Here is a 27,613-nt window from a genome sequence, read left to right as displayed (position 1 = left end):
TTTTGTTCTATCCTAGACAGCATCTTTAAATTCTGAAAATGCAACACTTTCAGGTCCAGATCCTTAGAAAATGATTTGTAGGTGGTCATAAAATACACTCTTAAAAGTTTTGTGGATTTACCTCTATTTTTACAATAAGAAAGTTAAAGTCACTTTTCCCCTACTAACGGTTTTAAGGCTGTTTGAAGAGCTCCAGGAAGTAAGTATAATTGTTCAAGGGTACACATTTTTGGGGGGTGCACTGGGTGGTATGCGAGATCTAAGTTCCCCAACCAGGGATCGAATCCATACCCCCTGCAGTGGAAGCACGGAGTCTTGATCACTGGACTGCCATGGAAGTCCCAAGGGTACACATCTTGAAATGTGGGAGGCCATTACAGAAGAGTTGGGGATGAAGGAAAGTAAACTGAGGCAGAGGGATGATTCCACAGGAGTCCTGACCCATTGTTTCCTAGGTGTTATTCTAATCTCCCTTTCTTTGATGGTAGGGATCGTCACATTCTACTTTTGCATCCCTCCCAGTATATACTACACATGACAAATACTCCTTTAAGCTTTACTAGCTAAAGGAGCCCAGTTTCTTCCTTTCTGATAAAGGGCAAGCCCCTGCTAAGAAGTGAACCAAGATTCTGCTTTGTATGCAACCAGATACTAGGAAAGAATTTTTATGCTGTTTTGTTGCGTTCAATAATTTCCCGAAAGGACAAATAGCCTCGGCATGTTCCCCTAACCAAGCCAATAAATCCAGTCTGGTAAGATTCAGGCTCACCCCTCAGATTTGATAGTGTACTTTACCCCTTAAGGGCTCTAGGCTCCAGCTCCCTGGGCTCAGGAGCACCCAGTCTCCCATCCTCCAGCTGCAAAGTACTTTAAAGGGTAAAGCCAAAACCTGGAACTAGTGACACACTTGAGAAAAGCCTAGAACCAATGGGGGGAGCTGCTGCTTCAAGATTTGGCTGCAGTGTGTGCTGCTGAAGGGGAGTTCCTGGGACCCCTGCTATAGGAGGGACTTGGTCCCTTTACTTTTCAACCTGTGAGGGTCCCCTGGAATAATTCTCTCTGGGGACTCCAGAAGACTGACACTCTTTAAGAATCCGAGGAAGAGTAACACAGTGAATCAGAACAAATCAGGGCATCTCACAAATGAGTGGATTCGCCCTCAAGTGGCAATGAACACATTTAGACAACAAAGGCAACAAAACAGAGATGCATTTCCCAAAGTACGGTCCATAGGCCCCAAATCACCTGGGGTATTTGTTAAGAGTGTAGATTGAGGGCTTCCCTGGTGGCGCAGTGGTTGAGAGTCCGCCTGCCGATGCAGGTAACACAGGTTAGTGCCCCGGTCTGGGAAGATCCCACGTGCCGCGGAGCGGCTAGGCCCGTGAGCCATGGCCGCTGAGCCTGCGCGTCCGGAGCCTGTGCTCCGCAACGGGAGAGGCCACAACAGTGAGAGGCCCGTGTACCGCAAAAAAAAAAAAAAAAAAAAAAAAAGAATGTAGATTGAGAACCTCTGGGGGCAGAGACTGAAGAATTGCAATTTAATACATATTCCCCTGGTTATGCTCACATATATTCAAATTTGACAACAACTGCCCTAGATTTATAACAAACATACAATATAGGGAGGCTGGGAGGGAGATGCAAAAGGGAGGAGATATGGGGATATACGTATATGTATAGTTGATTCACTTTGTTATAAAGCAGAAACTAACATACCATTATAAAGCAATTATACTCCAATAAAGATGTTAAAAAAAATACAATATACACAGTTCTTGCCCTCCAGAAGTGGAATAGTCTTATATTCTATTTCTATAACCTTGAACACATCCCAATAGTTACCCTCAAGAATTGCCACTTAGAATCAAGGCACATAAAATTATTTATACTCTCTCTGCCTCATTCCATAAAAAAATACAAATAACAGATCATAACTTAAATTTTTAAAAATGTGACACGTTAGTTATGTACGCTCCTATCCATACCAGTACTGCTACAGCCAAAGCTGCACTGCAACTGGATCCTCATTAAATAGCCCCCAAACAGAGCAGCCAGCAAAGAAATTAAAACCCATTTCCTGTGTTGCTATTAGGAACCTGAGTAACAAACTCAGAAAAAGCCACTTGATCGTGGTAGGAAAATCCCAGAGCAAAGATCGGAAGTTGCAACATATCCCATGGTTTTATTAAAGGCTACTTGTCGACGTCCCAGTGCATGCAGGCCTGCGGGACCTGGCCGGCTGCAGCAGCTCAGGACATTGGGTTAACCTGCCACTCTTTCACCCCTGGACACTTACAAGGAAAAACAGTTCTACCTTGAGGTATCGCGGCAATCCCTCATCACTGACGTCTGCCACAGAATAAATGCACTGAGAAGTATGGCATCTTCAGCAAGGGATGGTGCAGGGAGCCAAGGGATAAAATAGCAGTAGCATGCAACAGAGCAGGTGGCACTCGAGCAGAGCAGGTCGGCAATTCTGCTATTTTGTGTCCACAGTTGGTCATGAGGGCAAGTCCCTCCCTTCGCGTTAGCTTTATCACTGCTCCTCCTGCTTGAGAGCAGGGATTGCAAACTGCTGGCCCGTGGGCCACAGTGGGCCCACTAATGAGTTCTATGCCCACACGGTACCTTTTTAAAATTTTTTTTACAACTTTTTAAAAAAATGGAATTAACTGTCAACATCGTAAAATGAGAAGGATTCATAGAGAAATTCAGATTTCCAGCTTCTGGAAATCCAGGGCCCACATTCCCTCGGGGCCCTATTAGGCAGGGCCACAGACGTGTATGTGCTCTGGCTCCACCCCAGCCTCCCTGAATTCCCTCCTGGCCAGTAACCCCATCTGCTTGACTCAGGTGTGTCACTGCCTGGCCCCTGTGGACATCTGATTAGCTCCTCCTGCTCTCAAGTTCAGTAATACTCCGTTCATCCCCTCACCCTGAGGTTAAGGCCTACTGCAGAGGGCCAAATATAAATGGCAGACATCTGAACTCTCTACACTGAGGCTCCAGCAACATCTTACACACGCCATATGAAATAGGTACCTAGACAAAAAGGAGGGCCCCTCTTCACTGGATGAGGAGAATACCTCTAGCGAATCAGGAAAACCTACGGCCACAACACTCAGGAGATGCGACAGGGAACCAAGTTCTGCCCAGTACCTGTGTTTATCGAGCATTTAGCTAGGCATTTTTACCCATGTTATGTATTCCTCTCTTTTTACAGGAAACCAGGAAACTGAGGTTCAGAGTGATTACCCAGCTAGAACATCTTTTCTGGATCTAAAGCCGGAATTTTAGTGGAAAGAACAGGATGCTTAGGGGTTATCCTAACTTTCATGATAGATGCTGACAGGCACAAAAATGACAGATAAGATACGGACTTTGCCTTTGAGGAACTCTGTAATTACTAAACTGTTAGGTTAAAAAAAAAAGTTTATGTCTCAGTTCTGGTTGCAGAAAACCTTCCTGAAATATTCAGGTTCCTTCTGTGCCTTAATTAATAAGTATAGTCTAATCAACAGAATTCATTCTTTTTTTTTTTTAACAATTTATAATGTGGCAAAGCCTCATGGTCATAATTTGGAGCAATGATGGTATATACACAACACACACATGTATCTAATCAGTTTATATAATACACATTTATATAGGACTCTCAAGCTTTTCAAACTTCAACAGCCAGCCTCACATTTGAGCCTGCCAGCCAGCACCCTACAAGAGATCAGAAGTGCTACCACCCTCATCTTACGGATAAGAAACTGACACTTAGCCTAAGGCTGCTGATTGACAGAATCAGAACTGTCAAAACCCTGGTCTTCTGACTTTTGGTTCAGTATTCTTTCTATGACTGGGTTCCAGCTCATCAAAGTCTTTGTTATATCCTGAAAATGGCTCTTGATCAAATAAAATAATCACTTCTTTGCCTAGAAAGAGGTACAGTTTTCAAAAGGATCTGAAATACTTAAGGTACAGGTTAAGTTGCTGCTGTCTGTTGTGCTTTAAAAGAGATTCACCACAGTTTCACTGGACGGTGAAGAACACGTGGGGTGTCTCAGAGACCTTCCTCACTTTAAGCAAAGTTCTAAATTGAACCTCGTTTTTTTCCTCAGCAGTTCCATCCCACTGCAGCAGGCTTTTGTTGGGAGCAAAAGAAATAATAACAGGACTTGTCCTGTGTGCTTGCCTGTCTAGAGACTACTACCAGAGATTTATTGCCAGTAAAAAGTTCCACGCTGTTCAAGGAAACCATTTGCTTTTACCTCAACAAAGGGTTACATTAAAAATGGTCTCCCCGAGAAGAGAAACAAGATTTAAAAACATCTTCGGATCCAGACGCTCTCTCCAAAAGACTTGAATAACTTTAAAGAACTTTCTGTATTTTAAGACCTTACACCTTAGAATTAAAAGAGACGCCACATGATTTAGAAGAGGGGGAATTTCGTATCCTCCTTTTCTATATGTTATCGGAAATAGATTACAATAAACACAGGCCACAGCAACAGGGACCGGGCTTGGAATATGGCCTGTTATTAAAATAACTGTAGCCTAATTGTTCTTTAAGTTGTATAAAGTTATTTGAGCACTTCTGAGATCCTACCTTCTGGGGGGTGGTTATCCACATTTTTCAGAGCAAGAGATAAAATGTCAGTTCCAGAAGGGCTTGATCTTATCTACTGGCCATAAAAAATTATCTTTATACCTGTCCTTGACAAGGCATAGTTCCTGCTGATTAGGGGCAACCAAGATGTCAAGATTCTAAATCTCTGGACAAAAAGTACCTATTGCTTAGAAAGCAGCAGGGAAAAGTACGCCCATTTCCCCTTTATTAAAACATGTCAGTCCACCCTTCCTGAGGCCTGTGGCTTGTGACTGCCTCCTGAGCGGAGTGCCATGCACTAGGCAGCAGTAGTTTTCAGCCCAGAGTGTCTCCACCCTGGCACGACAGTCGGCCCTTGGTATCCACAGAGTCAATCCCAGGCCAGCTGAATCACAGATGCGGAACCCACAGATGCAGGAGGGCCAAGTGGACTTAGTCATTTTACATAAGAGACTTGAACATCCTCGGATTTTGCTATCCGTGGAGCTTGTGGAACCAAACCCCTGTGAATACTGAGGGACAACTGTATAGACATTTGGAGCCAGATAATTCTTTGTCATGGGGACTGTCCTGTGCTTTGTAGGATGTTTAGCAGCATCCCTGGCCTCTACTCACTAGATGCCAGTAGCAACACCTCACCCAACCCCCTAGATGTGACAACCAACAATGTCCAAACATTGTCAAATGTCCCTTGGGGAGGGAGGCAAAATTGCCTCCAGTTTCGAACCACCATTCCAGCCAAACTGAACCACACAACTTAGCGAAGAATTGTGGTCCACCCAGTCTTGTCACCTGATTGTCCCCTGGGCTCCCCAACCACTCTGTAAATTCCCTGAGACAAGGATGAAGTCAATCTCATAAATGAACCTACCCTAGCAAAGGATCAGACATGCAAAAACCTTCAGAAAGTACTAATCCTGGTGACTGACGGTCAAGTAACCCCAAAGGCTAGTCCTCCTGCACGCTCCTTGTGACTCTTCAGTACGCCCTACAAGCAGCAACATGAAGGGATCCTCCAAGAGTTAGGTCAGGGTTGTGGCGATGTGATTTCACATGATGACTGAGGGACCTACCAAAGGCTCTCTGGCCATGATAGGTTTACAGTAACCCAGCACAATCTGAGCCTGGCCCATCAACCCGAAACTTTACTCCTGAGGCAGGAGAGTGACTGCACATTCTATTTTCGTTGGCAGCCGGTCCCAGCCTATCCTGGGCCTCCGCACCACACTCCAGAGCCACACCCCGAGGAGCAGGAGGTCACAGGTATTCACACCACTGCCTGGGGGTAACCAGGGATTTCTAAATCCTTGAAGAAAACCACAGGATAGGCTGGGCAGTATTTGAAACCAAGAATGAGACCATGAAGAAATGGACTAATTCTTAGAAATGCACAACCTTCCGAGACTGAACCAAGAAGAAATAGAAAATATAAACAGACCAATCACAAGCACTGAAATTAAAACTGTGATTAAAAGTCTTCCAGGGGCTTCCCTGGTGGCGCAGTGGTTGAGAGTCTGCCTGCCAATGCAGGGGACACGGGTTCGAGCCCTGGTCTGGGAAGATCCCACATGCCGCAGAGCAACTAGGCCCGTGAGCCACAATTACTGAGCCTGCGCGTCTGGAGCCTGTGCTCCACAACAAGAGAGGCCACGATAGTGAGAGGCCCGCGCACTGCGATGAAGAGTGGCCCCCACTTGATGCAACTAGAGAAAGCCCTCGCACAGAAACGAAGACCCAGCACAGCCATAAATTAATTAATTAATTAATTAATTAAAGAAAAAAAGTCTTCCAACAAACAAAAGCCCAGGACCAGATGGCTTCACAGGTGAATTCTATCAAACATGTAGAGAAGAGCTAACACCTATCCTTCTCAAACTCCTCCAAAATATAGCAGAGGGAGGAACACTTCCAAACTCATTCTACGAGGTCACCATCACCCTGATACCAAAACGAGACAAGGATATCACAAAGAAAGAAAACTACAGGCCAATATCACTAATGAACATAGATGCAAAAATCCTCAACAAAATACTAGCAAACAGAATCCAACAGCACATTAAAAGGATCATATACCATGACCAAGTAGGATTTATACCAGGGATGCAAGGATTCTTCAATATATGCAAATCAATCAATGTGATAACACCATATTAACAAATTGAAGGAGAAAAACCATATGATCATCTCAATAGATGCAGGGAAAGCTTTCGACAAAATTCAACACCGATTTATGATAAAAACCCTCCAAAAAGTAGGCATAGAGGGAACTTACCTCAACATAATAAAGGCCATACATGACAAACCCACAGCCAACATCGTCCTCAATGGTGAAAAACTGAAACCATTTCCACTAAGATCAGGAACAAGACAAGGTTGCCCACTCTCACCACAATTACTCAACACAGTTTTGGAAGTTTTAGCCACAGCAATCAGAGAAGAAAAAGAAATAAAAGGAATCCAAATCAGAAAAGAAGAAGTAAAGCTGTCACTGTTTGCAGATGACATGATACTATACATAGAGAATCCTAAAGATGTTACCAGAGAACTACTAGAGCTAATCAATGAATTTGGTAAAGTAGCAGGATACAAAATTAATGTGCAGAAACCTCTTGCATTCCTATACACTAATGATGAAAAATCTGAAAATGAAATTAAGAAAACACTCCGATTTACCATTGCAACAAAAAGAATAAAATACCTAGGAATAAACCTACGTAAGGAGACAAATGACCTGTATGCAGAAAATTATAAGACACTGATGAAAGAAATTAAAGATGATACAAACAGATAGAGAGATATACCATGTTCTTGTATTGGAAGAATCAACATTGTGAAAATGACTATACTACCCAAAGCAACCTACAGATTCAATGCAATCCCTATCAAACTACCACTGGCATATTTCACAGAACTAGAACAAAAAATTTCACAATTTGTATGGAAACACAAAAGACCCCGAATAGCCAAAGCAATCTTGAGAAAGAAAAACGGAGCTGGAGGAATCAGGCTCCTGGACTTCAGACTATACTACAAAGCTACAGTAATCAAGACAGTATGGTACTGGCACAAAAACAGAAATATAGATCAATGGAACAGGATAGAAAGCCCAGAGATAAACACGCATATGGTCACCTTATCTTTGATCAAGGAGGCAAGAATATACAATGGAGAAAAGACTGCCTCTTCAATAAGTGGTGTTGGGAAAACTGGACAGCTACATGTGAAAGAATGAAATTAGAACACTCTCTAACACCATACAACAAAAATAAACTCAAAAAAAAATGGATTAAAGACCTAAAGGTAAGGCCAGACACTATCAAACTTTTAGAGGAAAACATAGGCAGAACACTCTATGGCATAAATAACAGCAAGACCCTTTTTGACCCACCTCCTAGAGAAATGGAAATAAAAACAAAAATAAACAAATGGGACCTAATGAAATTTAAAAGCTTTTGCACAGCAAAGGAAACCATAAACAAGACGAAAAGGCAACCCTAAGAATGGGAGAAAATATTTGTAAATGAAGCAAGTGACAAAGGATTAATCTCCAAAATTTACAAGCAGCTCATGCAGCTCAATTACAAAAAAACAAACAACCCAATCCAAAAATGGGCAGAAGACCTAAATAGACATTTCTCCAAAGAAGATATACAGATTGCCAACAAACACATGAAAGAATGCTCAACATCATTAATCATTAGAGAAATGCAAATCAAAACTACAATGAGATATCATCTCACACCGGTCAGAATAGCCATCATCAAAAAATCTACAAACAATAAATGCTGGAGAGGGTGTGGAGAAAACGGAACCCTCTTGCACTGTTGGTGGGAATGTAAACTGATACAGCCACTATGGAGAACAGTACGGAGGTTCCTTAAAAAACTAAAAACATAACTACTATACGACCCAGCAATCCCACTACTGGGCATATACCCTGAGAAAACCATAATTCAAAAAGAGTCATGTACCACAATGTTCATGGCAGCTCTATTTACAATAGCCAGGACATGGAAGCAACCTAAGTGTCCATCAACAGATGAATGGATAAAGAAGATGTGACACATATATACAGTGGAATATTACTCAGCCATAAAAAGAAACGAAATTGAGTTATTTGTAGTGAGATGGATGGACCTAGAGTCTGTCATACAGAGTGAAGTAAGTCAGAAAGAGAAAAACAAATACCGTATGCCAACACATATATATGGAATCTAAAAAACAACAGAAAAAAAATGGTCATGAAGAACCTAGGGGCAAGACGGGAATAAAGACACAGACTTACTAGAGAATGGACTTGAGATACAGGGAGGGGGAAGGGTAAGCTGAGACAAAGTGAGAGAGTGGCATGGACATATATACACTACCAAACGTAAAACAGATAGCTAGTGGGAAGCAGCCGCATAGCACGGGGAGATCAGCTCGGAGCTTTGTGACCACCTAGAGGGGTGGGATAGGGAGGATGGGAGGGAGGGAGATGCAAGAGGGAAGAGATATGGGGACATATGTATATGTATATCTGATTCACTTTGTTATAAAGCAGAAACTAACACACCATTGTAAAGCAATTATACTCCAATAAAGATGTTAAAAAAAAAGAATGAGACCATGTGTCACAGTTCAGTGGAAGCTCCTGAGAGCATGTATGTTAAGCAAGAGAACCAAACAATAAAGAATATTCTGTCCCCCTTCATGCAATGCCCAAGGGAACCAATGTCTTCTGTGAGACACAGTCCCAGCAAAATATACGCCACTTGCAGGAAAATAAGTCACTGTGTCACACTCCGGCCAGCCGTTCTCAAAGCCTGTCTCCCTCTCTACTGAGATGTATACAGCTTTCTGCCACTGCCCCTCCTCTCTCTTTCAGTTAAAAGAACAAGACAGGTCAAGCAAGTCACCTAGAACTGAATCACCATTTTTAGCAACAGACGCCTCTTGTGAGGTCCACGTTCAAGTCCAGTTGAGCCCTGCCCACAGCAGCAATGGCTACAGAGGGGGCACAAAAATGGCTAAACCAGGTCAAATGCAGGGCTGTTTCAACTCACTGTTGCTACAAATTAGCAACAAATAGAGTCAAGAAGTGCCAGGGAGGAACTAGTATCCAGCTGCTGGGGAGTCAGGGCAGGGGAAGGAATTTTATAGCACAGTTTTTGGGGTTTTTTTCCTCCAAGTAGTCCCAAATTATTGTTTTCCTGGACTAAAATTTACCTCTTCAAGGAAAAGGGGTGGGAGGGGGTGGATCAAACTCATGGGATATTACTGGAGGAAGTGAATGTTTTCTTTGGCTCCATCCTGGATAAAAGTTTCAAAATCAGCAGATACAGTCTTCTTTTCCACCAAGTCACTGTCCAGTCCACTGGCTTCTCTTTGCTTTGATAACAAGAATGTGATGAAAAACAAGCACATTCCTCTTAAAAAAGCAGCTTCTTGCAACAGAGATGGTTGCGGGGGGGCGGTGTTTAAAAAGTCACCTGAAAGGGCTTGGACGGGAACCATCCTTTCTGTTAGGTGACTATAGGGAACTGAGGTGTTCTACGGAGCTGTCGCTTGTAGTTTTCACTGATTTTTACAAATCAGTTCCAAATCAGTACACCTCTGGTAGTACAAACAAGTGTTACTTGGTGTTTGCTGCATTTATATACAGCCAGTTCCCTTCCAGCAGGGTCTTGCTTACTTTGTCCTGAACCTGGTAGAGAGGCTAATTAAAATCAGCACACATAGGAGGGTAATGGTGACTGGGACACTCAGTCCCGTGCAGAGAACAGGGCCACAGGGAGAAGGTCTGGCAGCAGGTTTGGTGCGGGAACCCTACCAGCGATGTGCAACAGCAGGACAGCACTGAGGAGACGTGGCCTCCAGAGCTACCGCTGCCACACGTTAGCTCTGTGATCTCGAATAGATAATTTCTTGACTTTCCGCTGCCTCACAGGTGAAAGGAGATAAGACCTCCTACCTGATGGGTGGCTGTCGTGACATTAATCAAAGTATCATGTCAACGTTGGCTGATATTCAGCAGTGTAGGGGTTAAATTGGAAGTTGGAAAATTCCATCTGCCCTCTCCCTGGGCACGGCTCCCGCGCTTGCAGCTCCAGGCTGCCTTCCCTGTGTCCAGGGAGTAACTGGGGTTCAACACTCTGGCTGCCCTGTCACATTCAGCACCAGGCCAAGCAGGGGCCTTTTCAAGAATACAAACAGCCCCCTGTGCCTCTACCCGTACATTCCAACCTGGGCAAGGGCACACTGCCTGAGCGGGCCCCAGACCCTCCCCACTTTCACTGGAGGCTACTCATTTCAGTATCAGGGATCATCTCACTTCATCAGTGAGGGCAATTTGGGGGATAATTTTCCCACAGAGAAAGGCAACATTCGAGGTACAGGATATAAATTCCTGTCTTGACGGATCTAGCCTGCATCCCAGCAACTAGAACTTGCCATCAACTGGTCCTTCCACATACCTACAGTGCAACAACTGAGACCACTGGACTGTGGAAGGGACCACCTGCAAAAGCCTCCTTTCCACACCTCTGAACTGTACCACTCCATTCCTAATGTCACTCGCCCACCGCCACCTGCCTAACATTCCATCACCTGCGTGCTTGTTCTACACCACCTGCCTGACTGTGAGGGCATGGATAGCTTCTATTGATACCTCTTTGTATCCACAACGTGCTTTGAGTAGAACAGGTGCTCAATACTTTTCAGATATAGATGTTAGTCATAAGAATCCTTCAGCATTGTAAAATCAATACCTTCTGAATTAAACATGAAATAGAATTCATTCAAATCAGCAGACCAAGAACATTCTGTTGCAATCTTGTTCTCTGAAAATCAGTGATCCATCTGTTAGGTATACAGGATGGATTCCCTCTTAACCAGAAAACTCATTTTCTAATCTTGCCAGATAACGAAGGGATGGCACGCTCAACTGCGTGTTGTATCTAAAATCTGGCACGTGGTGCCGTAGCCCAGAAGTTCAGTAGCTGACTCTCTTCCAAACTTCAGCCCCATTAAGCACAAAAGACTGTTCTCTAGACAACACTGTAGCTTCCAAGGGGCTGTCTTAACTGTCCCTTGACTGGAAGAACTAATACAGCCTTGAGGCCTATCTGCCCTTCACAGACACTGAATTCATGCCACACTCATTATTAGACTGAAGGTCCCTCATGCCTCCCTCTTTCTCAGTGTCATAAAGGACACCAATACTCAATGAACCAAGGTCTTTGTTTTGTCTCAGGCATACTTAATACCAAGACTCACAGATGAGTTTCCCTTCTCATCTGCAGGAGAAAACAAAAACAACACTCCCAACCTGATCTGTCTGGAATGCTCTTTCCCCAGCTCATATGTCTGGTAAACTCCTACTCATCCTTTGAGACTCAGATCAGATATCACCTTCTCAGGAAAGCCTTCCATGCCCACCCCCCTCCCCAAGCTTGATTTAGATGCTTTCCCACCCTCTGCTGTCCTAGTCCCTGGGGATCCTCTGTTTCCGGCTTTAGCACATTGTCATGTAATTATTTCCCAGCTACTCAAGTGCAGGTGGGGGTGGGGTTTGCTCAGAGTGGGGCCAGACACCGCCTGGGTCCGGGCCACCTGGGGAACACAACAGAAATGCAGATTCCTGGGCCCTGGGCCCACACCTACTGAATCTACATTTTAATAAGCCCCACTCCCAGGTGATTTTTATGCATTTTGAGAACTACTGCATTAGAGTATGAGCTCCTTGGAAGTAAGGATTGTGCTTTATTTATCCTTTGTGCCGGGTTCACATTCATTAAGTGCAGAGGCATTATTCAGTAGATGCTGCATGAATGAGAATCTTCCACAGGGTAAAATGTAAAAGGGCACTCAGAGACAGATGTCTCATCTGGTACCTGGGCCACCTAGAAACAACCTTCCGAAAACATGCCCCAACTGGAACAAGGCATTAATCCAACTCCACTTTCACAGACACTGATAGGTAGTGAGAAAAACACCAGGCTTTGGAATTAAAAAACCTGGGTTTAAAACAAACAAACAGAACTTCGATGACCATTTCCCCAGCTAGCTGAGCAACTCTGGACAAGTAGCTTACCTACTGTACACCTCAGGATGCACTTCTGTAGAAACAGAATCACACTACCACGTAAGACAGGGGTGTTATGTGGATTAAGAGGGAAATAATATATGAAAGCACATACATCTATTGTGCATGATAAAGACTAACAGCATATATGTTTTGTGCCATTTTCTTAAAAACAGAATTATCACCAAGTAATCTTTAGAAGGCTGGCTTTTACATAGCTCCAATAAAAAACAGTTACACTGTCAGACACAGAAATGCTAGAAATATACAAAATTATGTTACCAAAAATACTCAGGGTTTGAATCACAGAAGCCTAAGGCAGAAAGGGCCGCAAGAGGTCCTCTAGTTCGGCCCTCTATCAGGAACCCGTTCAGAAACAAGAACAAAGATTCACCTGCTGTGGATCCTCTGAGATGCTCCCCACAACCAACCCAGTTCTTCACTCCACCTACCTCTGCATCCTTTCACTTAACTGAGCAGAGGTTACTGGACACGAGCAAGACTGATAGTAAATTACACTGGTACAGTAAGTAGTGGCCTCCCAAGTCTCAGTCAATGCACAATGACCAAATCCCAGGGCAAGAGCTCCTGCCTACTATATGCTTCATCTCTGTAAAGGAACCAGTCCTCTAGCTTCTTGTTTCCTTACGTTTTTTGCTAAATGCCTATTCTCAGTCAGCCAAGGTGCTAGTGTTTTAAATATTCTTTTGTGAAATCTTCCCAATGACTCTTCCAGTAGGTTTTATTGTTTCCATTTCAAAGATGAGGTTCAGAGCAGTTAAGCAGCCTCTGAGACCCAGGTGGGGAGCCAGGATATAGACTTGGGTCTTTCTGGTTCCCCAGCCCTGCTCTTTCCACTGCATCAGGCAGTTTCCAGCCGCTATCCCCTGCCTGCTGACATAACATGGGATGCTTCATCCATCCTATTTCCAACGCTGCTCAAAATCCTTGCCAGGGCTTACTCTGCCCATGGGTTAAAAGGACAGCCTTTCTTGAGGGGCAGAGGAGGTGCTCAAAAAGGGCCCCCAACGCTCTGCCTATCAGCTGCATCAAAGGAACTCTGAAGATTAACAAGAGCAGTAATGGAACGTGCAGAGCTTTTCAGAAAAGCTTACTTTTAAAAGAATTTCAGGCAATCCAAGGGAGACTAGCACTTTTCTAAGAGTGAGGTTAAACCAGAAGTCCCTAGCAGTGACTTTCTTTGCTAAGGCTTCTGGTTTGATCACATCTGTGGCTTTTCCTCCCCCAGGAACAGGCAGTAGAGGGTGTGTGTCTGTCCCCACCCCCTCTTACAGCCGCCACTGGTTACAGTTACACATTCCGATACAGACGTGCCTCTCAGACCAAAGAGGGGGCAGGGGTGGCCAGCTCTCAGAAGCCCTGGAACAAATAGTTGGCAACAGCTGTGTTCTCAGAAGACCGCAGTTGGTCGCTCGCTACTGTTTTCTCATTCCACACCAGGTTATCAGCTATAATTCAGTGCCCCTACTTCAAACAGCCGCGCGCAAAGCAATCGAGTTTCTGCCACAGGGGTCTGCTGGCTTTGAAAAATCGGTCAGGAAGGCCAAAATGTGTTCAGTGCCACCCCCACCCCTCTGAGGCATTCAGGCTGTCCCTCAGTCACACAGCCCTGACCACACGCTGAGGAGGAGAAAGCCTCCGGGCGCCCTACCCTGTAAAAGAAGGCCCCGACCCCAACTCAGAATCTCTTCAGAACCAGGGAACTGTGAAGAAATCTCTGCTAACTAGCCAAATCAAAATGGAGACGGAATAAAAGGGGTTTTGATCAAGAATCCCGCTCTGCCTCTCCCCCTCCCCAGCCTCACTCAACTGTTTCCTCCCTAAGGCTTTGGTAACGGTTTTATGGTGCTAATGGAAAATCAGAACGGAGGGCCCCAGAGAGACCTCGGTGAGGTAGGGGGTTAAGACACGGTGGCTCTGGGAATAAGGAGCAACTAGCAGGCAGGAAAGGAAGCCTGGAAAATTCTGTGGGAGCTGGCCTGTTTTAACTGCAAGACATTTTCTAAAAGGTTCCCTCCGCCCAAAGCAGCAGGATGATAAACTCCCACCCTTCTTCCCTTCCCGAACCCGATCCACGGACCACCCGTTCCATTACCTGTCTAAGACCCAAAAGGAAAGGCATCCTGCAAGAGCATCGTCCACACTAACGTTGGGAAAAAAGGGCTTTTTAAAAGTTAAGGTCTTGGAATGAGCATTTTCCCTGGTGGGCCTGGTACTCAGCAGTCCCGGTTAACCGGCCTTCCTTAGCAAAGAAGAGAAAGTAAACAGACTCCTGGGACCAAGCAGGCACTCTGCCTCCTGCTCTCCTCACTGCTCCCCCCTACCAGCCTCCCACCCCCCCGCCTGGCTCCGACCCACCCCCACTTTCTCGTGACATATCTCAGACGCAGCAAAGCTGAAGCTGTCTGCCAAGGGGGAAATGACATCAGTTCAGGCACGGCAGAAAAAACTCCAGACAGCTGCTGCTGTGGAATACTGAGAAGGATGTGCTGCAAACCTACGAAGGCCTGCCCTGGACCCACGTACGGCTGGAGCCCACAGCAGGAGGAGGATGGGGGCTGCTGCCCGCTGCCCGCTCCCATCGGCTCTGAGCAGGCTGGGCTGTACATAAATCAAGGCTCTAAGGCTGAACAGAGCTACACTTCTCTGAATAACGACTGGATTCTAATAGCTCCCAAGGTCTTGTTTCTCCTCCTTGGGAAAGAAAAGGAGGCCAGAGGCTGTCAGTTTCACAGAAACTTTTCCTTCCCCCACCCCTGCCAGAGCTGGTGCTCAATAAAAGTGCACTCTGGCCTGGTTGTTTCAACTTTCTCTAGGGATGGATGCAATTCAGAGACAGGTTGGAGAGGCACCCCTCCCCCAGCGAAGGCAGGACCTGCTACCTTGGGCGCTGACCTCTCAAGCCCTCGCTTCGACAGGAGAGTTTATATTTCATAAACAAACTGTGTGTACAGGTGCCAACATCTTTCCTCACTTGTCTTACAAAAGGTACAACAAGTCCCACGGCTGCCTCCAAGTTGCCAGTGAAGCAGATCATCTATATTTAAACCAACTCTTGCTTCTGAAAAGTTCACCACCTTAGGTTTGTCAGGCTTTCTTCTCTAAGCTCAGTTTATGGAGAAAACGGCTCTCTATAAGGTTGGCGTCCTCATCTGACTTCTCCCAGTCAGTGGTATAAGCCAGCTCTCGTCTGGCCACTGTTCCCTCAACAGCAGGTCACAGTCGCTCCCTCCAGTCCTGAATCCTCCACCAAGGACAACACTAGCTAAGGTCCGTGTTTGGATTTGGACTTGCAGAAATGACTCTCAAGGAGAACAATCTTCAGAGGAACTTTATGAACCCAAAGTTACTTTCTAATAATTATATTTCTGTCACTCAAAGCAAGTATATCTCCTTTCTTTTTACTTTCTGCAACAATTTTCTTTCAGTGATACTTATCAAAGGCCCCCATGGGACTGGCACTGTGCTGAGCAGACCCAGGTAAGTCAGAAATGATTCTTGCAAATTAGTTATCTTTCACCTCCACCTAGGACAATAAATTAGCAGTACGTAACACTTACAGCAAGGTGAGTTGCCAAAAGTACTTAGTGAATCCAGCCAGACACAAAATGTGCTTGCTGCAGGTCTACTGACAGTCAAGGTCACATCGACTTTCCTGACAAGGAAACGAATGAGCCAAGCCAGCTGGGCCATATCCTGGAGGCTCACAGAAAAATGACTCACAGCCTCACTGCTTTGCAGAAGGGAAGAGGGGTGAAGTGGCTTCTGCTGCTGCAGGTGTCTGGGGACTAGGGAGCCATTCTTCAGCAAATATGTATTCTCAAGACACGGTCATCCAGTCTATCCCATGCCTTGCTGCTACCCTCACATACAGGCCGAACTGCCAGACAGGCAGGCCTGGACATCGAGGCACAAGAAAGAAGAGGCTGCTTCCAACGCCCTCCTTTCATTTCCTCAGTTCCCTGGCAACCGCCGACCATCCGAAAACACATGCAGCATTATTAACTTTGACAATCAAACTGGAGGAAGGGGCATCCTCAGCCCCTCCTGGGCAACTCTGGTCTGAACCTACCTAACAAGAGAGGGTTAGGTGACACCTGCAGCTCTACAGAAAGAGTACATGGCGTAAGTGTACTTATTCATTCATTCATTCCACACCTATTGAATGCCCACAGCGTGCCAGGGCACTGGTCTAGGTGCTGGAGGTACCGCCATGAGCAAAACAGTCAAGAACCCTTGCTCTAATGGGCAAAGGAAACATTCCACATTTCCAAATAATATTTATCAGCAGTCATCTCTGAATAAGTGGAACTGCAACAAAATTATTAGAAATCCAAAAATAATCTTGTGAAAGTTCAAGCTAAATTATCAAAATTGCAACATAGGCTGCCCAATTTCCTCCCAACCTAATGAATCATCCTTTTATGGACGCTACTCAAGACAGTGTTTCTAATCAGCATCTGCCTACTTTTATCTTCTTATAAGATTGTAAGTTCCTTGTGCAAGGCAGCATTAAACCCAAAACATTACACCGAGCACAACATCATATACTCTAACAAAGTGATCACTGAGAATGGCTTCTTTCTCACTGATCTACTTTTCCTTGCCCCTAGTCCCTGACCAACCCTCACTGAGCGCTAAGATTTGGGGGATGAGGAGAAAAAGAAGCTGAATTGGCAAATGCAGGCATTCCCAGGAAGGCGAGTTCACTTTTCTCCATGCTCCACAAATATTATAACCCAGGGACACAGCAGTCAATTTGGGGATTTAAGAGGCAAGAGGATAATCAGCAATTTCTGCTAGTCTGAGAAAAAAGGGTTCTTTTATGTAAGTGATCCAGGTTCATACATGGTGGACCAAAGCTAAGTCAAATCCTTCTTCAAACGTTTTGGTCATCTGCCTGACAATGCAGAATTTAATTCAACGCTGAATTCACCAATTTAAAAAAAAAAAAAAAAAGGAAGAGTCACACTAAACTGGGATGGAGCAGGATCATGTTGTCAAAATGTTGCAATTTAATCCCACTACTGGGCATATACCCAGAGAAAACCATAATTCAAAAAAGACACATGCACACCAATGTTCACTGCAGCACTATTTACAATAGCCGGGTCATGGAGCAACCTAAATGTCCATCGACAGATGAATGGATAAAGAAGATGTGGTACATATATACAATGGAATATTACTCAGCCATAAAAAGGAACGAAATTGGGTCATTTGTAGACATGTGGATGGGCCTAGAGACTGTCATACAGAGTGAAGTAAGTCAGAAAGAGAAAAACAAATATCGTATATTAACGCATATATGTGGAATCTAGAAAAATGGAACAGATAAACCTGTTTGCAAGGCAGAAATACAGACACAAATGTAGAGAACAAACGTATGGACACCAAGGGGGATGAACTGGGGGGGGGGAACTGGGGGGGAACTGGGAGATTGGGATTGACATGTATACACTAATATGTACAAAATAGATAATAAGAACCTGCTGTATAAAAATATAAAATAAAATTCAAAAAAAAAAATGTTTCAGTTTAACAACTGTTTATGGCCCCAAGCAATGTCTGAGACATCCTTCCACTGACCCAGAGCTCTCTTTCCCAGTTCAGAGAACTCACAAAGATAGTAATGCTGGAAATCCTTTGGATTAACTTATTATTTAAGAAGACAGTGTTCGGGGCTTCCCTGGTGGCGCAGTGGTTAAGAATCCTCCTGCCAATGCAGGGCACACAGGTTCGAGCCCTGGTCCGGGAAGATCCCACATGCTGCAGAGCAACTAAGCCCGCGAGCCACAACTACTGAGCCTGAGCTCTAGAGCCCGCAAGCCACAACTACTGAGCCCATGTGCCACAACTACTGAAGCCCGCGCACCTAGAGCCTGTGCTCCGCAACAAGAGAAGCCACCACAATAAGAAGCCCGCACACCGCAACGAAGAGTAGCCCCCACTCACCGCGACTAGAGAAAGCCCACACACAGCAACAAAGACCCAACGCAGCCAAAAATAAATAAATTAATACCAAAAAAAAAAAAAAGAAGACATACTGCAAAGCATATATGTTCATGGCTAGTAGAATTCATTCCTTCACTGTACTTCAAGAATCTTTTGGCAATGTTTTCTAAGCAGCCTATGCATTTGTAATCTTTAAATTCTGGGAAGGAGGCGGGGAGAGACAGTTATTTGTTTATTACTGACAATAAACCAGCCTCTGTGCTAGGACTTCATTTAACCAACATCTCACTTAATGTGACAACAATCCCATGATGTAGGTATTATTATCTTTACTGTTCAGTTGCAGAAACTGAAGCATATGGAGACCTTACCCAAGGAAGAGCAGAGGAAGTAGGCAGAGGAAGAGCAAGGATTTGAATGAAGTCTCTGGCTCCAAAGACTCTTTCCTTTACAATAATACAGGAGTCATGATATTAAACCAGAAGTTACCAATAAGGCAAAAACCAGAATTGAGGGTCAGTCGAACGCTGAGCAGACATGCATGTCCCTGGTCTATGCTCCGGAATCCTGTCTATAAGACTGTCACTTATACCGGATCTGACAGTGGTGTTCCCAAGGGTGGAGTCAGGGCGCTGGGGCCCCAGGATTCCCATTCTGACCCACTTTGGGGCTGAGCTCTGTGAAGTAAATGACTGGGGAAGTCCTGAAGTTCTCATATGTTCCCAACACACAATGGGTCCCCACACAAGGAGCAAGCTGGCATGGAAGGTCTTCCATGCCTTGGATCTCAACTAACCTGGTGAAGTGCTTGTCATCTGGCCAGTGGAGGCTAAAGGAGACTAGGGTTGAGGGCCCCCGAGTTTCTCATTTCGCAATCAAGGAATCTGAAGAAAGAGGGTTTTGTCAGAACAGGACAACTGCCAGGCTTCTAGGGCAGGAGATAATCTCCAGACCTAAAGCCTTTTTATTTCCAGGAGTTTTGAGTAGAGGCTGCTAGGTCGACACAGAACATCTAAGATAAAAATAAAAGACCTTTCTTATCTTTCTCGGGTTGTGCACAAGCACATTTAATTGCCCTAGAGTTCTGACTCAAAAAACACAGAAATGAATACTAACCCAAACCCCAAACCAATGGGAGCGCCACAATCAAAGTCAAACCAAGATATCGTCACGTCATGAATGCCAGGCTTGGCATCAATAAAAGGATCCTGAAGTAATTATTTTGGGGAATGCCATAGGAAGAATTCCAAGCCCAGAACAAAGATTTGCAGAACCTTGCCAAGTAGAAATGTTAAGGACTGCTCAGCTGCCAGAAACCAAGAACACTAGATTATCTGTGTCCTGGGGCTGGACAAAGGCAGACATGTAGCAAGCCTGCCGAGGCAAGAAAACACACCTCTCCTGGGCTCCGAGCAGGACAAGGAGTTCTACAAGTCACAGGGCTTGTTTCTTCTACAAGGCGTCCATGAAAACCTGTGGATGCTCTCTTGCTATTGTACTGAGTCTTCCCAGAAGTTGTCTGGGCAAACAGCCCTCAATTGCAATCACTTGGTCAACATCAAATGATACATTTCAGAGAGGGAGGATCTTAACCTACGCTGATATCTCATATTTTACAGATGAAAAACATGAGCTTCAGTGACGTTAGGTAATCATTCAAGGACACTCAGCTAGTAAGCAGTGGAGCCAGCATTACAACCAGGTGTGTGGGGCTCCAGAATGGCTTGAACACGCATGGAGACAGTATTTTGATATTATACCCGTCACTTCCCCCTCTTCTGTGACATGACAGTCACAGTCGCATCCAGCCACCCAGGATATACCATGGAGATGAGAAGGATGCAACACTGGATGAACTGGTCTGGCCCTGGAGGACTGATTTATTCGATTACACAGTTAGAGAGAAAAGACAGCAGACACAGAGACAAACGTAGGCACCCTACAACAAATGGGAGGGGAGGAGTAGAGGCAGTAAATGCACGAAGGGCTTGAAGAAAGGAAGCTATTGAGGGATAAAATGGCCAAAGAAAGTTTTACCAAGAGATGGCTAACTAAAAATCATGTAGGGTTTGCGGGGAGAAGGTGAACACGTTAAGCAGGGCCAAGCATGACTGAAAGCATGGAAACAAAGGCACACGGGGCATCTGAGAAAGGCAGACGATGGGCAAAGATCAGCTGGAGGTACAATGCATACATGTGTGTATTTACTGAGTACCTGTAACCAGCATACCTTTTCTTTCTGATGACTACTACTAAAATATGATAAATCTTGAAGTTGACTTTGTGGGGGGGATGTGGGAGGTGGAGAGAAGACATCCATGGCAATGGTACAGCCTTAGCCTTTTAAAAAGAGAGAAAAATCCTGGTGGCGCAGTGGTTAAGAATCCGCCTGCCAATGCAGGGAACACGGGTTCGAGCCCTGGTCCGGAAGATCTCACATGCTGCTGAGCAACTAAGCCAGTGTGCCACAACTACTAAGCCTGCGCTCTGGAGCCCGCGAGCCACAACTAGGTGCCCACGCACCGCAACTACTGAAGCTCACGTGCCTAGAGCCCGTGCTCCACAACAAGAGAAGCCACCACAGTGAGAAGCCCTCGCACTGCAGCAAAGAGTAGCCCCCGCTCGCTGCAACTAGAGAAAGCCCGTGCGCAGCAATGAAGACCCAACACAGCCAAAAATAAATAAAATAAAATATATATATAGAAATAGCTCATAAACAATCACAACAAATAAACTTTAAAAAAACTTTTTAAAATAAAAAGAAAAATCAAAGTAGCGGAAGCTGAAACCAGTTTACAACAGCTTCCTAAGGCTTCTGCCTCTTGCTTCTCTGCCCCCTAACAAGAAAATCCTTTACTGCTGACAATCAATCACCCCTCTCATATTTATCACCTTCGTGGATAAACATTTACTGCCCTCTCTGGAGAGTCCAGGGGTCTCTGAAACTCACCACTGACAGGGGGCTGTCACTGATGGTTAGTGTGCTGTTGCTGGATCGGCAACTTCAGCTTTACCAAGTACAACAGCAGCCTTGTTTGTTTTTATACCAAAATGCTAGGTTCATTTTTCCTGCCCTGAAAACAGTTCACCAAACTGTCAAGTAGCCAAGAATTACATGAAAATCAGCAAGCTACAACTCAGGGCTGTCCCCAGAAACATTTCATGTCTCCTCACAAATTGCGCTCTAAACCAAAGATCGGAATAAGAAAAAAAGGCGGGGGGGGACCTAGGTCACACCAACTACATGATACACTCTCACATGTAACTTGGAAAGAGAATTCCATTTAGGAAAATTAGTCTTCAAGGTCCCCACTAAATCTGATTTCATCTTTCACTTATATTTAAATTTAGGGCAGGGTAGAGAGAGACTCCACTTTTGGTGCAATGGTGGTAGGCCCAAGGAAAGGGCTAACATCATGGTCATTTTATTAAAGGTACCTCAACTCTAAGTCCCTGGAAGCAGCTCCGGGCCCCCTGGATGCAAAGCCATAAAAGCAAGTGTGCACACTCTCCAGCGAGAGATCATCTTGGTTGTGATTTTATAGGAAAATCCACTCTTTTTTTTAAACATCTTTATTGGAGTATAATTGCTTTACAATGGTTAGTTTCTGCTTTATAACGAAGTGAATCAGCTATACATATACATATATCCCCGTATCTCCTTCCTCTTGCGTCTCCCTCCCACCCTCCCTATCCCACCCCTCTAGGTGGTCACAAAACACGGAGCTGATCTCCCTGTGCTATGCGGCTGCTTCCCACTAGCTATCTATTTTACATTTGGTAGTACCACTCCCTTTTTCACGTGCTCATAAATTCAGCAAAATTATTTATTCTCAGGCCTATCTCCTCTTCTATAGTATAAGCAACTTAAGGGCAAGATGGGTAACTTTCATTTCTGTGTCCCTCACAATACCAAGTAATGCCTCACACAAAGCAGGCCCTCAAGAAAAACTGGTTACATGGATGAAGAGAATTGATGACTAAAGAGAAGATGGTAAAAATGAAGCTAATGCACCTAAATCCCCAAACATTTGGGCAGGTGACTTTTTCTGGTCACAGAAACCTGAAAACCTGAAACCTAAGAGATAAGGAGTGCACCTGGATGGTACTCTGAGCTCAGGAGGCTTGATGAAGGGATTGCGAAACCCTCTGGCTATCTAATTTCTCAGCTGAGGAATTTAAAGCACTTAAGCCATCTCAAAAGCAAAACTGCCTTCCTCAAGGCAGAGCTGGGATGTGATCTAACGCCCCCATGACAGTTTTTCCTTTATGGGGAATGGGATGAAGCGGCTTCTGGTTTTGCCTCCCGTTCACCAGAAACTCCATTAGCAACACCTGGAAGTCGCCTTTTTTGCTTAAAGGATTGTGAAACTTAATAAGCCCTAGTTGGGGGCTTCCCTGGTGGCACAGAGGTTGAGAGTCCGCCTGCCGATGCAGGGGACATGGGTTCGTGCCCCGGTCCGGGAAGATCCCACATGCCGCGGAGCGGCTGGGCCCATGAGCCATGGCTGCTGAGCCTGCGTGTCCGGAGCCTGTGCTCCGCAACGGGAGAGGCCACAACAGTGAGAGGCCCGCGTACCGCAAAAAAAAAAAAAAAAAAGGCCTAGTTGGAAACACAGCTCCTGGCACTAGGCCTTCCCTCAGTTCCTGGATCTTATGTATATCAAATACTACCTCCTCCCTCCTTAGGCTGTTCGGTAACCAAATCTACTCCAGGTCTAAGATTTCATGGTCAAAAATACCAGCGGAAAACTTTATGAAAACTTATCCCTCCCATAAGCTGTAGGGAGTGGGGAAACTTCTGGAACATGCACGTCCACACCCCAAGTAAAATGATGACTGAAGGTGGTGAAACTGGAGAGGGAATCACACCAGATGCAGGGACGCTGGACCTTCCGTCACATTACACCCAACCACGGGCCACACCTGAACCCTGGATTCCCAGGCCGCAGAGAGTGAGGCAACACAGGATGACAGCAGTTTCAAAAACACCTTGACCCGGAGTCCAAATCGTGAAGAAAGCACTACAGCAACGCAGAAGTGGGCAGGAAGACCCTACTCTATAAGTAGAAAACTTAGGGGGAAAACGCTGGAAGGGCCTTTGAGAAAGCATCCCCCATCACAGCAAGAAGTCAGCACAAGTCACTGTCCCTCCCTGAAAAGAAGTAGCAGGTGCCAATATCTTATATTTTATATCCAACATTCCAAAGTCCTTCACTTTTCTCAAGATGCACGTTCTTGGCAAGATGTGCTCAGTATTATTGAGAATTACATTTTTTTTTTCGGCCACACCATGCAGCTTGTGGGGTCTTAGTTCTCCGACCAGGGATTGAACCCAGGCCCTCGAAAGTAGGAGCACAGGGTCCTAACCACTGGACTACCAGGGAATTCCCAGTGTTATAGAAAAGGTGGCACTAACCAATGAGAGACACAATAAAGCATCATCCTTGCAGAGATCTCAGGTTTATAAACTACTTTCATATCCCTTTTCATTGTTCCTTATATCAGCTGGTGATAGGGCCAGGCAGTTACCATCCCCACTTGCCGGGCAGTACACTGGTCTGGAGTGTGAGTTGACCTAGGACTAGACCTAGGGTTTCTGACTGAAGAGGCAGAGGTCTTCCCATGGAACCCCAGTAATTGACTGCCTAGGGGCAGATTTTCCTTTAAGCTAGACTCTGTCAGGGCTCTGGCACTCTACCATGCTACCACCTATTCTCATGACCCCGGGCCAATTACTTCACCTCTCTGAGCCTTCAGTACTTTTATCAGCATCACCCAGAGACCGCTCCGAGGCAGCCATTTCTGCGATAAGAGGCTCACATGGTTAAAGAAGTTTACCGACCCTTTTGGAGATTCACGATGCCTGTGTTTTACGGTTAAGCCTCTGAAGGGTCCCACAATTAAGAAGCCTGTTCAACCCTAAATCTCCTACATTTCGAACAGCACGGCCTCTCTTACCAAACATCTGTTCATAGCATCATTATCTCTACGGTGTCTTTCTTTGCCTCCAAATTCTATGTTCCACCTCTCCCTCAGCAGCATTGCTCATTAGCCATGAGACACCCCCCCACCCCCACCCCCGCCGCCAATACTGTACCTTGAGGGTGGGCATGGTCAGCCAGACACGGGATGGGGACACCCAGCCTAGGCCCTGGAGAGCTGAAAGAGAAGATACGCAAACAGGGTCTCCTCATTTTCCTAGGTTTCTCTGAACATTTGTGCAATCTCAGATAAGAACAGGATTTTTCCAAAAATTCTCCCTACACTAGAAATTGAGGGCAAAAGTCATAAGTTAATCTTTCACTTTATATACTGGGAAGAGGTTGGAAATGGATATGTGTCCAAAAAAAAAAAAGTTTTGAGAGGGAAAAAGGGGGGAGCGGGCTGCTATGATTAAAGCTTCACCACTAGATCTGTTCAAGTAAAAAAGAAAAAGCTGTGGTTGGAAGAGCACTTTTGATACTCATAGGATTGAAGCGTGTCACTGGGGAGTAACTTTTTTAAAGTAGTGTGACACAGGGTTAATTACTCACGAAAACTGAAGAACTATCATAATTAGCTGAATTTTCTAATAGTATTTTTACCCCTAGATCCAAATTAAATTCTCACACACAAGATCCTCTCCTGTAACATTAAGGAATTATTGTCAATTTTTTAGGGTGTGATATGGGAGGGTGGTTATGTTCGGGAACATAGTCCTTTTAGAGATTCAAACAGAACTATTTATGGTTGAGATGATATGAAGTCTGAAATCTGCTTCAAAATAATTTCACTGGGGATAAATGGAAGTGAAAGTGGATACAGTATAGATAAAACAAGACTGGCCAAGACACTAAATCGCTGAGGTTGGGAGATGGGTACATGCTGGTTCATTATACCATTCTCTTTTTTTTTGTAAATGTTTAAAATACTCCATAATAAAAAAAAAAATTAAAGGATTCTATTCTGAATAATGTCCATATTTGACCCTAAATAATATTAAGTTTTACAGAGCCCTTAAAACAAATAGGGAACACCAAAAGCTCAAGCAACAAAAGAAAAACACAGATAAACTGGAATTCATCAAAATTAAAAACAGTTGTACTTCAAAGGACACCATCAAGAAAGTGAAAAAAAAGACAGACTGGGAGGAAATATTTGCAAATCATTTATCTGATAAGGGATTCATATACGTCTCTTAACTGTGAGACTCTTCCGAGGCTTAACCGTAAAGCATGTGCATCATGAATCTCCACGAGAAATGGTAGACTTCTGGGACCACGAGGGCCTCTTCCTCTTACAGCAGAAAGGCTGCCTCGGACCCGTCTCTGGGAGATGCTGATAGAAGTAATGAAGGCTCAGAGAGGTAAAGTAATTGGTCCAGGGTCATGAGAAGAGATGTTAGCATGGCTAGGTCTAGAGTGCCAGAGCTCTGACAAAGTCTAGTTTAAAGGAAAACCTCCCCTTGGACAGTCACTCACTGGGATTCCGTGGGAAGACCACTGTCCTGTCAGTCAGATAAGGGCCTTTAAAACAAACAAAGGATTGAATAGGCATTTCTCCAAAGAATATATACAAATGGCCAGTAAGAACACAAAAAGGGGACTCCCCTGGCAGTCCAGTGGTTAAGACTCTGAGCTTCCAATGCAGGGGGCAGGGGTTCAATCCCTGGTCGGGGAACTAAGATCCTACGTGCCGCATGGCATGGCCAATAAAACCAAAAAACAAACAAACAAACCAAAAAAAAAAAAACCCACCAAAAAACAAACAAAAAAAGAACACAAAAAGATGTTCAACATTACTAGTTATTAGGGAAATACAAATCAAAACCACAGTGGGATACTACTTCACACCCACTAGGATGGTTATGATTTTTAAAAAGACAGTATTGACGAGGATGTGGAGAAACTGAAACCCTCATACATTGCTAGCGGAGATATATAATGGTGCAGCCACTATGGAAAACAGTCTGGCAGTTCCTCAAAAGTTAAACATAGAGTGACGATATGACCCAGCAATTCTACTTCTAAGCGTATACTCATGAGAATGAAAACATATGTCCACTCAAAAACTGTATATTCATGTTCAAAGCAGCATTATTCATAATAGCCCCAAAGTGAAAAAAGCCCAAATATCCATCAATTGAGGACTAAATGTGTTACAACCAGACAGAGGAATATTTATCGGCCATAAAAAGGAATGACATAGTGATACATGTTACAACATGGATGAACCTTGAAAATACTATGCTAAGTGAAAGAAGGCACTCACAAAATAGCACATGGTATATGATTCCATTTACATGAAATGTCCATAATGGACAGAGACAGAAAGCAGATTATTGGTTGCCAGCGACTTGAGGGATGGGGCAGGGAGAGGGGGAATGACTGCTGATACAGCATTTCTTTTGGGGGTGATGAAAACATTCTGAAATTACCTAGTGGTGAGGTGGTCCAAACTTGTGAATACACTAAAGCCCACTAAATTGTATACTCTAAAAGAGTGAATTTTATGGTATGTGAATTATATCTCAATAAAGCTGTATTACAAAAAAGAAAAAAAAAAGCCTCAGAAACCATCCTCACCTCAGAACAGGAAGTACCAAATGGAGGTTGGGGACAGGTGTCAAGAAGCCCGAGGGAGTCCCTCAGCTCGGTACAGTCCACTGTGTGCTGAGAGCAGACAGATCTGCGTGTGGCAGCACTGTGGTCAGAATGAACGACTAACCACAACCCCCCACTCTTTTCCTCACTCAAGAGGCTGCAGTGGTGCGTGTATCAGAAAAATAGCATATATCCTAACTTACCTGCTCTAAGAATAAATAATTTCATATCTTATTATTAGAAAATAGTTGTTGAAAAAACACCTCTCATCTGATCACCAAGGCTGATGATATGGAAAGTGATTCACGTGCATTTTGGACAAGGAGTGAACCAAAATATATTCTTAAATTCCTCCACTGAAAACAAACCTTGGGTCAGTAAGGGAAGAGG

The 27,613-nt window shown here is 44.6% G+C and overlaps 1 protein-coding gene across 12 annotated transcripts in view; it reads right to left on the bottom strand.

The window, feature by feature from the left end:
- Positions 1-27,613, bottom strand: part of WBP1L (WW domain binding protein 1 like) — a 76,723-nt gene that overhangs the window by 29,959 nt on the left and 19,151 nt on the right. For 4 of the 12 annotated variants that reach the window (XM_049696851.1, XM_049696849.1, XM_049696848.1 and 1 more), the window contains one exon: positions 24,739-24,800. The exons of 5 other annotated variants lie outside the window; for them this stretch is intronic. In XM_049696851.1, the coding sequence (XP_049552808.1) occupies positions 24,739-24,753 (15 nt within the window). In that variant the 5' untranslated portion in view covers positions 24,754-24,800. Of the gene's footprint in view, positions 1-14,778; positions 14,944-24,738; positions 24,801-26,101; positions 26,147-27,613 lie in introns of those variants that run through there. 3 more of the 12 variants (XM_049696846.1, XM_049696850.1, XM_049696844.1) reach the window with 2 other exon arrangements.

The sequence above is a fragment of the Orcinus orca genome, chromosome 14 (genome assembly GCF_937001465.1).
Source record: "Orcinus orca chromosome 14, mOrcOrc1.1, whole genome shotgun sequence".
NCBI lineage: Eukaryota > Metazoa > Chordata > Mammalia > Artiodactyla > Delphinidae > Orcinus > Orcinus orca.
The sequence above is the reverse complement of the archived record's forward strand: the minus strand, read 5'-3'. Positions and strand labels throughout refer to the sequence as shown.